This window comes from Equus asinus, chromosome 11, assembly GCF_041296235.1.
Source record: "Equus asinus isolate D_3611 breed Donkey chromosome 11, EquAss-T2T_v2, whole genome shotgun sequence".
Taxonomy (NCBI): Eukaryota; Metazoa; Chordata; class Mammalia; order Perissodactyla; family Equidae; genus Equus; species Equus asinus.
Genome location: NC_091800.1, coordinates 24,044,863 through 24,058,572, shown reverse-complemented (window position 1 = coordinate 24,058,572; position 13,710 = coordinate 24,044,863). Strand labels below are relative to the sequence as shown.

The following is a 13,710-nucleotide window of genomic DNA, read 5'->3' as shown; positions in this document are numbered from 1 at the left end:
TGCCCCTTTCCGTTTGTATTAAGCACTCATTAACATTTAGCAAAGTCACATGTCTCTACTGTTGGGAGGTCCAGGCACCATGGAAAAGTGAAATATTCGTTTTAGGTGATTGTGGCATCTTCTCCTCCCTTTACTGGAGTTCCTGACTGGCAGAAAATTTCGTTGGTTTGCATTTTCACTACTTTTGTTTCAACTGCACTTCTGCTGATAGTGGTGCTAATGTTCAATGAATCAGAAAGTAGCCAGGTGAGCAGAAAGAGCAAGCAAAGGACAGAATAATCCATGAATTCTGATTGTTTTTTAAGCCATCATCATGAATTTTCACAGATTCAAATCAATATGGGGCACACACTTATGAGTAACTGCATAAAAGCAAGAATATGGTCTAAAGGTAACTGGCCCATTCTTAAATTCAGCCCATCACCTTAGCAACGCACAGGTCCAATTGCCAACAGGACACCCCTCCTGAAGTCATTTGGTCATCTCAAGGCAACATGGCCAAAGTGGAACTCCTTGTCTTTCCCCACAAACCTACCCTTCTTCCTGTATTTCCTGTCTCAGTTAAGCATCAGCATCAGGCCAGTTGTTCAAGCTAGAAACATCAAGGTACACTCCTTTCCTGCTCCCTACACCAAGGCCTACGCACTCCAAGTCTGTCACATGTGCCTCCTGAATAGGCTGTGAATCTATGGCTCTTCTGTATACCTACTGACTCTGCCTGCATCTGTAAGCATTGCTGTGTAACAACCACCCCCAAACCATGACTTAAAACAACAGTCATTTATTATTTCCCATGTGTCTTGGGTCAGCTGACCTAGACCAGGCTCACCTGGGTGGCTCTTGCCACATGTCTTTTGGTATCTGAGGTTGGCTGGTGTAGGTGGGGCTCATCTAGGGTGGTTCTGCTCCACATATCTCTCATCCTCCTTTCTGGCGCCAGTGGGCTGGCCCAATCAAATTCTTCTTGTGGAAATGTTAGAGAAACAAGAAGACAAGCCAAAAACACACGTCAGTGATGTGTCTTTCAATTGGCAAAGCCAGGCATCTGGTCTAATCCAAAGTCAAAGGGTGAGGAAAGGCACTTCACCCATTTTGTGGGAGGAACTACAAAGTCACATGGCAGAGAGCAAGGAGACAGGGTAGGATAAAGACCTAGGGCCTAATGAGTTTCCTACACTGCCAGGTCCTTGTTATCTCTTGTCTAGACTCTGCACTCATCTTCCAACTTCTTACTTTGCCTATAATCAACCTCCCCCTAACTTGGTCCCAACATCCCTTTATTAAAACTTTCCAAAAGGTACAAACTTCCAGTTATAAAATAATTGTCAAGGGGATGTAATGTACCGCATGATGACTATAATTAATAATACTGTATTGCATATTTAAAACTTGCTAAGAGAGTAGATCTTAAAAGTCCTCATCACAAGAAAAACATTTTTGTGACTATATATGGTGACAGATGTTAACTAGACTTATGCTGTGATGATCATTCCACAATATATACAAATATCAAATTATTATGTTGTACATCTGAAACTAATATAATGTTATATGTCAATTATATCTCAATTTAAAAAATTGTGCTTTTGTAACGAAGCCTCTTTTAAAACCCAAAAGGATGGGGTTCGGAGAGCTTTGGGGAGAGTGCTGTGCTCTGAGGGAACATGGAAGCTCTGCACCCTTTCCCTATACCTTGCCCTATGTATCTCTTCCATCTGGATGTTCCTGAGTTATACCCTTTTATAATAAATTGGTAATCTAGCAAGAAAAACACCCTTTCCCTTGCCCCTTATCACTACCAAATTGAGCTGAGGCCCTGTACAACTTGGCTCCAATCCATTTTTCCTGTGGCATCTGTTGCCATGTTTCAGAATTACTCACCACCCCCTTCCAAATGTGCTTGTTTTTTTGCACAGTTCTGAGCCTTCATAAACAGTGCTCCCTCTTCCTACAGTGATCTCGCCCACATCTGAGGTTATTTTAAGTGAGATGTCATTTACCTTCAAGGCCCAGTTCACATGGAACCTCCTCCGGAAAGCCTTCTCGGAAGCCCTTTAGAGAAAAAGTTGCTCCTTCCTTTGTCGTGTGGTAGTAAATTGGAATTGCATAATGCTCATATTTAGCTCATACAAATTCGGGAATACATCCTCAGCCAGAAGGAGGGAGGGAGAGAGGGAGTTTAAATAATTCCACCCACCACTCTGCTGTATGATCATGGGGGTACTGAGACTTGACTTTGCTGTTACTGTAGTCATCCTTAGGTTCCAGAAGACTCTCGAGCTCCCAGAAACCTCTTGTAGAGTAAAAGGTACAGCCTGCTTGGTGGGGGGTGGGGGGTGGGTCTCATGCTTAATGATACAAGACTATTCTTTCATAACACAAGTCATGCAACAAGCCTGTTATTTCATCTGGTGCTCAACCAAAGGGACGTCTGTCTGGCCACGTTGTCTTGTTGCAGGTCAGTACCTTCAGTACTACACTGGAAATTTAAGGGGCTTTCAGTGGTAATATTATCTACAGGTAATTTTTACCTCATGGTGACTTTACAATCCAACTCCTTCCTGAGATGCTACTCTACTGTATTTCCTATAGGCATATATCAGATTGAATTTCAATTTTTCATGTCTGTGTTTCCCAACTAAATCATGAAGTTCTCATTTGTGGCTTATGGTTTCTGTAGAGGGCTACTGCCTGTGGTTGGGCAGGTCATGCACTGTACAACTCGAAGGGAGCAACATTCATGCCAGACGCTATGTAAACAGACTCCCATAGTATTCAGTAGTACCCGCTTCCTTGTCCCAGTCCTGGTATCCACTGATTGCTCCAAAAAATATATGAATGAATGAGTAAATGAGAAAGAAGACAACAATAAACTGAACTAACTATTCCCAAGTGAGATATCTAACAGAGGGTGAAAATTCAGAGAGCTTTTGATCCAACAAAATTAAAATCATGTTATTAAAGATGCATATGATGAAATGTACCTGTAAGCCCACTTGGAATGTCTTGTTCACCTACAATAAAAAAATTACCTTTCATCCTGTGAGCTGATCGAGGTTATGGTTCTTAAAAGCATATCACACTTCTCAAATGTTATTGAGCTCAGGATCACTCTATGCCTAACACCCTAGTGGTCATGGTGAGGTACATGTGTGAAGACAGGTCTAGATTCCAGATGGATCTAGTCCCCCAAGCCACAATAGACTTAAAGATTTCTTGATTTCCCTTGGATGAGTCGTAAAACTTATCTAAATGCAAATAGAGCCATCTTTTAAAAAGAACAAGCCTTCATGAAGTTATCTGATGAAATATGCTGAATATTTCTGAATTAGAAATATGCCAGGGTGGCCAGCAAACTGTTCACCCCATGGGAAAGTGTTGCCAACTTAAACAGTCAACTTCACACTTGGAATTCTATGCTTCCAGATGGTCTGGCAGAAGACATAAGGAGGGTAACTGACCCATTTAGGATGCATAGGCTTCTGAGTGGACCTGGCCTGGGGAGAGGCCCAAAAGGCAGCATTACATGGGTAGTAATGGTCCCCCCATACGTCCCCCACCCCTAACCACAGTTAAGCCCTAACCAGTAAGCCCTGACAGCAAGAACACTGTGCCCAGCGTTGTTCTTCCCTTTGTTTCCAGCAACGAGATGATCAGGACCAGGCGTCCCACCATAAGGACACTGTTGGCCTCCAGCCAGAGCTTGAGCTGTCAGTTACAGGACGTGCCTAGCACAGGGCATGAAGAAAGGATTTCATAAATGTTTGTTAAATGAATGAACAGAAAAAACCAATGAAATAAGCAAACCAGGGGAGTGCAGTGGGACAGGGCACATTCATGGTGTGAGGCTTCAGGAAATTATAAATAGTGTACACTTGATGCTACAGCATCTTCTCTGATGGGCCTGTTATCCCTTCCAGATCAATGGAGGCTTGGCTTTCTGGAGTCTAATAGAAAGTACACTCAACCTGATAAAGTACAGCACCATGGTTTTCCTAACGCTGCCCACCTTGGGAACCATTCGTAGCAATAGTTCTTTAGTTTTTTGTTGCTGTGGTGCTGCAATGGTAGTTTCTGCATGTGAACTTGAGATCATAAAATCATAACGATCATGAAGTCAGTTCAGTTAGAATTTAGCATGTCTTCCTGCCCAGGCCTTGCATGTCATCACAGGACACCTTAATGAAATAGCCACGGTTTCTGTCTGTGTGTGTGTTCCCAGGTGAGCTTTCTGTGGAGGAGGCACAGGACCCTTTCCTGGTTAGCATCCACATAATCGCAGACCCAGGGGAGTCCCAGCCCCTGCAGGAAGCCATCGACAAGGTCTTGGCTTGGATCCACCCAGATCTGCAGCTGTTCAGGGTCTCTGAAAGGAGGGCATCCCGGCGGCGCAGGAAGCTCCCCAAGGTGGCACAGCCGGCGCTGGCGGTGGTTCTCTTCCTGCAGGAGGAGTACGGCGAGGAGCAGATCCTGCAGCTGCACCGCACGCTGCAGCGGCCGCCCTGGCGCCACCACCACACGGAGCGCGTGCCCGGCAGGTTCCTGCCCTACCTGCCCTGCAGCCAGGACTTCTTCACGCTGGCCCCCGGGACCCCGCTGTGGGCCATCCGGCCCGTGCACTACGGCAGGGAAATCGTGCGCTTCACCATCTACTGTCGCCACGACAACTACGCCGACATCCTCAAGTTCTACGAGCTGATCCTCAGGCGGAGCCCCAGTCAGAGGAAAACGGACTTCTGCATCTTCCCCATTTTCTCCAATCTGGATGTGGACATCCAGTTCTCTCTGAAAAGACTGCCCAGTGACCAGACCCCAGTCCCCACCGACTCCTCCGTGCTGGAGTTCCGAGTCAAGGACATCGGTCAGCTGGTGCCTCTCCTGCCCAACCCCTGCAGCCCCATCAGTGAGGGGCGCTGGCAGACAGAGGACCACGACGGGAACAAGATCCTTCTGCAGGTACCTTGGGGGAAGTCTGTGTGTGTCTATCTGTTTGGGGCAACAGAGAAACAAGTTAGTTGGCTCTGCCAGAAACCCTAAATTAATACCTGTGACAGAGCAATAAATTAAGACAAAGGAGAGATCAGTGACCCTCTGGCTCTTAGACTAAGTCAGGGCATCCATACTCTACTAAACGCAAGAGAAGCATGACAGGCTCTTTCCGTTGGTTCTTTTCACTCTACTGTTACGGCCATGTGCTGAGCTCAGGCAAGCAACTGCCGGTTCCCCTGGGTGTCTCTTCACCCACCTGTGGGTGAGCATCCACTAAATGCTCAGGGCTCCTGGGGATTTCAGATGAGCTTATATCCCGGGGAACTTGATATTAAAGATTCCTGAATCTGCTCCCTCACGCTTAGGGAGGTTTTACCAATGTATTCTTGACTCCCGCAGAGGAACTGCAGGAAAACCCATCTATGAAAATTGTGAAATATGTTGACATTCAGTAGAGAAGGTATCTGTTCTCTTCTTCCCTCGGATGCCACCTCATCTTCTACCCATCCCCTCTTCTACTGCTGGGCAGTAAGTTGTTAAAATTCAGTAGTCACTTGAAAAATGACTGTCCTAAACATTTTAAGGAGTAAGCAATGCCTTTGGAGCTCTGGTCTCATTAAGTGTGGGAAGGTGTGAGTGAATTCATTTGAGGAAATGGATGCAGCGAACTGCCCTGTCCTTTCCCTTGGTTAATGCCTTCCCTCAATTACCAGAGCCCTTTCTCCTCCATTCCTTCCAGTGATTGTCCAAAACTCTTTAGAGATTATTAATTAGACTCTAGAATTCAAAATTGAGCACCTAGGTTTAAAACATCCTACACCTGGCCCTACCTGATGACTGCTTTCCACCCCTGGCTTTCTGGGATTGACAGGTAATCCAGTTCCAACCATACAGGACCTTGTTTTTCTGAAAAGCCTCTGCCTCTGGCATCTCTGGCATCTCTGGCATTTCATGTATGGCTACCTGAAAGGAGAAAGTTGATAGCAAATTAGGGGACATTATCTTGAAAGGTGGTGATTGTAGCTACTTGAATCGCAGGTAAAGTTTCATAGTTTTGTTGGTTTGGGCATTAAACATCAGAACTGTAATCCACATACCACAAAATGAAGTGAGGATTTGGCACATGTCAGATAACTGGTTAAAACTACAGCCAAGCCACATCGCTCAAGTCAGAAAGGTCACCTTAAGATACTTACTATTTATAGGACATAGATAATTTTCAGATTTCCCTTAGAACTGTGCAGATTAGAAACTAAATAATATTGCTTTATTATTCAGTGAACTGAATGCTAGCTAGCATTTTCTCTTTAATCCCTTTTGAAATGTGAGAAAAATTTTTTCTGTTTGAAGACTGCCAATTCTTTATGCAAAACGTGATGCAGTTGCATAAGTAAAAGTTAATGAAAGGATTTTGTTTATCCTAAAAGACTAAAATGAATGTGATTGTTTCCAAAAGGACTGCTTCCTTTTTGCAGTAATTAGAATATTTTTTTCGCTTGATCACTATAATAACGTAAATGAAAGAATAAAGTATGAAAGCTCGGCCTGGGCTCTGCTCAAAGGAACCATTGAAAGAATATTTCAAAGAAGATCCACATGTTTAAATGGTTATAAAATCTGTACAGGTGCAGGCTTTTGAAGTTAGAGCATCAAAGTGTGAAAAGAGTAAGAAGAAAGATTTGTGTCTTGCGTCTCAGGAATGAAGCCTTTGTTCCAAATAGTAATATGCTGAGGAGTTAAGTGAATATGGGTAGAAATGACTAACGGCCCCCTCGTAGTCCTTGATTATGGCTATCTGAACAGGCTGCTGTTGCTGCATCACTGCAGAAAGCCGCCTTGCACTCTAGTGTGAGATGGACCTGCCCATCTCTTTAAGTCACTTTTCAGTTTCAGTCTTTAGCACAATTAGGATAGGTAGGTCATGGGGGGAGGGGCGTGATTGAGAGAACGCCTTTTTATCTGCACCTTTTTATTTAGCAATGTGTTTCCCAAGTTCCATTTCCAACTGTAATTTTTCATATAAGTGGTTTTGTTCAGGTGAGTGGCATTATACACTGAAGGATATCTTGGTTGGGTAGTTTTCAGTTGCTTTCTTAACATATAGATTGCATTTTATTTTCTCATCCTGCCCCATTGACTTAACATTCCGTATTTCAGAAACTTCCTCCTCCCATTTAATTCCTCTGGAGGAAAAACACTGAGGGGTTTTTTCTGGGAGCTACCGAGCCTCTTAATAAGAATTTGGAAATGGTTTTTCCTAAGATCTGATAAGATGGAAAGAAAGACCTCCTCCTCGTGAAACTCATCCCTCTTCTTTCTTGGCATTGCCTGCTTCAAGGGGAAAGGCAGGAAGGCACGTGGATGGGGAGTTGCTAGCATCAGAAGTTGCCCAAGATGCCTCTGGAAAATGCACCCTAGAAATTGGCATTAATGCTTGATGGTACTAACCTATAGCTTTCTGGAGTCAAGGCCTGTGTTTATGAATCTTTCCACATCCCCTAGAACTAACATAACATTGTACTTTGAAGATGAAAGGTTCTCTCTGTGTGTTTGTCTTTACTTTTTATTGAAGAATAGTATACATACAGAAAAGTGCACAGGTCATAAATATACAGCTGAATGCATTTTCACAGATTGAGCATTTGTGTAAGCTGCACACAGATGAAGAAACAGAACAGAGACAGAAGCAGAAGAGAAGACCTCTCCTCCTCAGCTCCTGGGACCCCTTCCCTTAAATGGACATATCAATTCCTCTGTATTGCACAAAAGAGGGGAAGAAGTACCTAGTCAAGCAAGTTCGGAATATGGCTATATTAGACCGGAGGGAGGCTGGGCAAAACAGGGTAGTCCCCACCTGCAGCTCCTGGGGCCTTGGCTTAATCCCAGAGGGAGGGATACACTTTTAGATAGCTCCCAAAATTTGTTTCTCTCAGCCAAGCTTTTGATAGTGAGTGACAGTGAGCTTGATTTTTTTCTTTTTTTTTTTTTTTGAGAAAGATTAGCCCTGAGCTAACATCCACTGCCAATCCTCCTCTTTCTGCTGAGGAAGATTGGCCCTGAGCTAACATCTGTGCCCATATTCCTCTACTTTTTGTATGTGGGATGCCTGCCATAGCATGGCTTGATAAGCCGTGTGTAGGTCCATGCCTCGGACCTGAACCTGCGAACCCCAGGCCGCTGAAGCAGAACGCATGAACTTAACTGCTACACCACTGGGCTGGCCCCGAGCTTGGCTTTTTTATTTAAGCCAAGTGCCTGGAGTACACCTATTGCATGTAGCTGGTAAAGGACAGAGTCAGAAACACTGTGACTCAGCTGGGTTATGTGTTGGCGTCTTCTTAGGGAGCTGACAAGGGCACAGGCCTGGCGGAAGGTCACCTGCCTCCTTTGGAGGCCTGCCATGGCAGTGCCATGGGCAGAGCCAAAACTCTCTTTAAGAAGTGATTTGGGGGCCGGGCCGGTGGTGCAGCAATTAAGTTTACAGATTCCGCTTCAGCTGCCTGGGGTTCGCCGGTTCGGATCCCAGTTGTGGACCTACGCACCGCTTGTCAAGCCATGCTGTGGCAGGAGTCCCACATAGAAAGTGGGGGAAGATGAGCACAGATGTTAGCTCAGGGACAGTCTTCCTCAGAAAAAAGAAGAGGATTGGCGGTAGATGTTAGCTCAGGGCAAATCTTCCTCAAAAAAAAAAAAGTGATTTGGGATCCAGCCAAACACACAGACAAAGGCATAGTTGAGGACCCAAAGCTCAATTCCACAAACAGAATGTGGCTGCAATTTTAGGCTGGAAAATTTTGAAAGCAGGTTGCTCCATGTCTTCAAAGTAGTGAGGCACTTTAGCAGTGGTGTCTAAGCCTTTGGAAGACCTCTTCCATGGAGGATGGTCACCAGCTGTTCTTTGCGTCCTCATAGGGCCGAAGAGGAAATTAGCTTAAACAAAAGGTTTTAAGTAAGAGATAAAAGACAAGAACTCCTGACACGAAGAATTGTGACCGATTGTAAGAGTTGCCAGGCTCAGTCTCTGGGATTGTCTTCACTGGAGAGCTTTTAAGATTTCATTCAGATCAGCTAGTTTATTTGTCTTCATACAGCAAGGAGATTGACTAGACAATCAATCGTACAATACCGGAGACGTTGGCGCTGTGGGCACAGGAAGACGGATGCTGATAAGGATGTAATTGTGAGACTGAGTGGGCTCCAGAGACTTTAAAAAAATTGTGATTTAAGTGTGATTTAATTGTGATAAAATGCACCTAATAAAATTTACCATCTTAACCATTTTTAAGTATGCAGTTCAGTGGCATTAAGTACATTCATATTGTTGTGCAACCATCGCCACCATCCATCTCTGGAACTCTTTTCATCTTGCAAAACTGAAACTCGGTCCCCATTAAACACTGACTCCTCGTTCTCCCCTCCCCCAGCCCCTGGCAGCCACCATCCTGCTTTCTGTCTCTATGAGTTTGACTCCTTTAGGGACCTCATATAAGTGGAATCATACAGTATTTGACTTGCTGAAACTTCATTTCCCAATCTGAAAATTTAGGAGACTAATTCTTACCTGCAGAGTTACTCAGACATTTAGAAAGAATGTCTTTGAAGTGCCCCCGGACAGGACTCAGTAAACAGTAGCTGCTATTACACAGAGTGGATTGGTTGATGCTGGCCGGCAGGGGGCAGATGGTCATGAAAGGCTTCTTGGAAAAACAGATGCCTGAGCAGAGCTGAGCTGAGCTGAGGGTGAGTGTGGGTCCAGGGGGTCCTGGGGAGGCCCAGGGCAGCAACAGGCACAAAGACGTGGGCAGGGCTGCCAGGCCAGCCAGTGGCCAGGGCTCCGAGCTGCCATCCTGAGGGTAGAGAGGTGTTTGGTGAGAAACCAACTCAGGAAAGGGCAAGCAGTTCTTCAGTTGCTTAGGCCAAAAATGCCAGCATCATTCTGAGGCCTCCTCTTTCAGGAGACCCTGTGTACTCCACCTCCAAAATACAGGCAGAATCGAACTCCTTCTCATCACTGCCGCTGCCACCATGGGCTTGGAGCCACTGGCGTTTCCTCTTGACCAGCCTCCCAACCAGTCACCTTATTTCTGCCCTCACCTCTTTACAGTTAGTTCCCCCTAACATTTAAAACATGTCACACTATGTGACTCCTCTGCTCAGAACCCCCAGGGCTGTCCATCCCACCCCACAGTGGCCAGCAGGGCCCCGTGTGACTCGCTGTTCTGTTCTTCTGCTCGCCTCTGCTCCCCTCAAGCGGCCCCAGCCACCCTGGCCTCGTTGTTGATCCTTCAGAATCAGATCCCTGGGCCCGCTCTGCCCCTCTGCCTGGAGCGCCCCTCTGCCTGGGACACCCCGCAGCTGGCCACATGGCTCGCTCCCTCGCCTCCCTCAGGTGTCTGCTAGGGTCCCCTCATTAGCAGGGACTGCCCTGGCCACCCTGGGAGAAACACTCTCCCTCTCCGGTTCTCTCACATGGACACGCTAGCAGCTGTCCTCTCTGCCCAGCTTTCTCTTTCTCCGGAGCACCGTCACTTTTGAATGTGCTGTGTGTGAACTGAATCATAGGTTCGTCTGTCTCCCCCACTGGAACACAGGCACCTCAAGGCGGGGACTTCATCTGTTTTGCCCACTGCTGTGTCCCTAGTGCCTCTGAGAGTGTCAGCATGTTAGACTCAGTGTTTGAATGAATAAAGGAAGGAAAGAAGGAAAGGTAGGCAGGAGGGGAGAGAGGTGGGAGACTTTGGACTATTGTGAGCATGCCCACTAGAGGCAGAGTGAGCAGTGGAAAGGCTCGGCATGGTGGTTAGGGGGTGGTTGGTGACAGGGGACATAGAGTGACAAGAGCCCAGAGGAGGAGACGGGGACAGGAGGTACCTGGAGGGAGGACTCCTTGGGCCATGGTGTCTTCTTACTGACTAAGCAGGACTTCAGGGAATAGGGCAAAAAGGAGGTGTTAGTGGCCTCCCATGGCCTCTCCCTGCCTGAACCAGGCTGGAGGCCCCGTGGGCCAGCTTCTCTTCCATGCAGGGAACAGTGGCCATGCTGATGGGAGCCCTTCTCCCCTCCATCTGGCCATGGGAGAGGCCCTCCTTCTCCCAGGGGAGGCTCCAAGAGTAAGGGGAGGCTCAGCCAGTGTCTCTGAGGAGGCCAGAAGACACACACGACAATGGTCCACCCTCCAGGCTTGGCGTCTCTCCTTCAGAAACAGGGACAGACCGTCTCTAGTTGTCAGCTTCTTGCCTTGGTATAAGCTTCTGCGGGGAAGAATTGACCCAAGAAATAATAATGATGTGACAATGCATCTTCATAGCTTGCTTAGTAGGTGCCGCAGTCTGGGCTAAGCGTCCTCTAATACCTTACTTAGCCGTCTGAGCACTTCTGCCAGCTGGGGACCCTTCATAACCTCCCTGCAGATACACACCCTGAGACTGAGGCCAGGCAGCTGCCACTCCTTGTCTACCAACAGCAGATGGGACTGGGAGCGGACTTAGGTGCATTTGACGCATGAACCCACGGTGCCTGTGCCGCTCCCCATCCTTTCCCAAGCATCCCAGTAGGGGCCTGCGCGTTCTCTGTACTAGTGCTTCTCGGACTTCAGCAGGCATGAAGATCACAGATTCCTGGGGCCTGCGCCAGACCCTCTGATCCAGGAGGTCCGGGGTGGGGCCTGAGATGCTGCATTTCTAACCGGCTCCCAGGTGCTGCTGCCGGTAGCACCCTCTGTGCCCGCTTCCCAGGCATAGGATGTTCTAAGGCAGGTCTCCCCATATCTGGTTACCACCGCCTGGGGCACAGTCACTTTTTAAAGTATATTATAATTGTACTTAGTAGTAGCAGGCTCGGGATGCAACATCAAGAGTACAAGTCGCTGTATTGTGGTGATCATTTTGCAACAGGTACATACATTGAATCATGTGGAATACCTGAAACTAATATAATGTTATATGTCAATTATATCTCAATTAAAAGAAAAAAAGAATACAAGGTGCAAGAGGAGTCTGGAGGGTGAGCAGAGCTTCCTAAAACTGTTTTTATCCTGTTCCCAGCCCTAAGCCTGATGTCCGATGCACAGCAGCTGCTCAGCAGACGTGAGCTCGTCCCTCCTCCCCTGGTCTCTGATATTCTCGGGGCAGCGGTGCAGTGACCCACGGGGCAGGGCATCCACATGTGGAGGCAGGAAGACACCACATGAACAGGAGGCCACTGGGCATACCAGCTGGCTACACTTGCCCAGGGATTGTGGCTCCTTGTCCAGACTCTGAGGAAAATCGCTGTTTCCAGTCAACCACATTGCCTGCACTGGGCTATTTTACCTGTGAAGATTATTTAGGGTGGTTGAAAGTCACCCCTAGAAAATAATTTCCCAGAGCATCGTCTGGGTTTGATATTCCTACAGATGTATAAGTGACATCATAGCTCTTCAGGCCTGGAGGGAACAGTGATTTTCTTTTGGAGGAAAAAAAGAAGAAGAAGTGAACTATGATTATAGGCCTTGGCAGGACTTGGAGGGAGAGCTTCGAGGCAGAGGAAGGAAAGGAGGAATTTTAAGCATGTTTTCTTTCCCCCTTGGCCAGCCTGTCTCACGTAGCTTATTTAGTTTGGTCTGTCCATGGCTCTGCTTCTGAAGGAGTCAGGTTTGGTGGTTGATCTGGAAGAAAGTTCTGCAGTTTCTGCGTGTGGCAGGCGGCTCCCAGCAGGCAGGGCCGGTCCCTTGCAGGCCTGTGAGTCAGTGGCAGCAGAAATGGACAGTCCAGCGCTTTGGGGAGCTGTTCGAGTCAGCAAACGCTTTGAATATCTCCTCTCAGCCAGACATGGTACTGGAGATGGACAAAGATAAACAAGAACGTCCCTAAGCTCCAAGTTCACAGCGGTTCCAGACCATTCCATGGAGTATGACCTGTGCCACCCGTGGTACAGCAAAATGGGGTGCACTGGGTGCTCCGGAGGGGCGCCTCCCTCCAGGGCCGGGGAAAACAAGAAGAGCATAGCAGGTGTCTTCTGGGAGCCAGCAGTTGGAAGTTTGGGCTCTTCATCCCACAGATCTAGACTGAATCCTATTCTACTGGGGGCCTGACAGCTGTCAGGTTGGCCCAACCTTAAAACACCAGGCCAAAAAACGTACTTTAATTTCCAGGGAATTTTCTTCCCATGTTAATATATTTTTTGTTACCTTCCAATTAGCCATCCTATGATGTTTTCATATTTTTATTTTTATTATATTTTTATTAGAAAGTAATAAAACCAAATTGCCCAAAATGTTTTGGAAATTAGAGACTTTTTAAAATTATCACTCTATTACTACTACTGTAACAGAGCATTTTGGGACATTTTCTTCTGGGTTTTTTGTTTTGTTTTGTTTTTTGGGGTTTTTTTGGCATATAAGCTATATGTATCAGCTTTTTTTAAAAAAATTTTTTTTTCACTTTTTCTTTCTCACTTGTTCCAAACAATGTAAGAGAAGTGCCTTTTGCTAAAGGGCTTCAGACCTTTTGGTTAGTTTTCTCTTTCCCGCTACCACCCCACAGCCACCCAAATGGAAGATTGGACAGCACTTTGACTTAAAGGAACTTCCCCCGATTCTTGGCTTCATGCTGAGAGAACAAGCCCCTGGGCCTCTGGAACTTTGTGCAAAGGGAGTCTGTGTCTCCCTCTCCGTACTCAGATACAGCTTTGCCATCCAAAGTCTGGGTCTCACTAGTTTGGATTTTTGTCACCTCAAAAGAG

The 13,710-nt window shown here is 46.6% G+C and overlaps 1 protein-coding gene across 7 annotated transcripts in view; it reads left to right on the top strand.

Annotated features, from left to right (window-relative positions):
- FAM124A (family with sequence similarity 124 member A) overlaps positions 1 to 13,710 on the top strand; it is an 88,244-nt gene that overhangs the window by 24,540 nt on the left and 49,994 nt on the right. For 6 of the 7 annotated variants that reach the window (XR_011506887.1, XR_011506888.1, XM_070520617.1 and 3 more), the window contains one exon: positions 4,223 to 4,956. Coding sequence is in view for 5 of the 7 variants with exons in the window: in XM_070520617.1 (XP_070376718.1) it covers positions 4,223 to 4,956 (734 nt within the window). In the remaining 2 variants the exon portion in view is untranslated. Of the gene's footprint in view, positions 1 to 4,222; positions 4,957 to 7,622; positions 9,073 to 13,710 lie in introns of those variants that run through there. The other variant, XM_070520619.1, reaches the window with a different exon arrangement.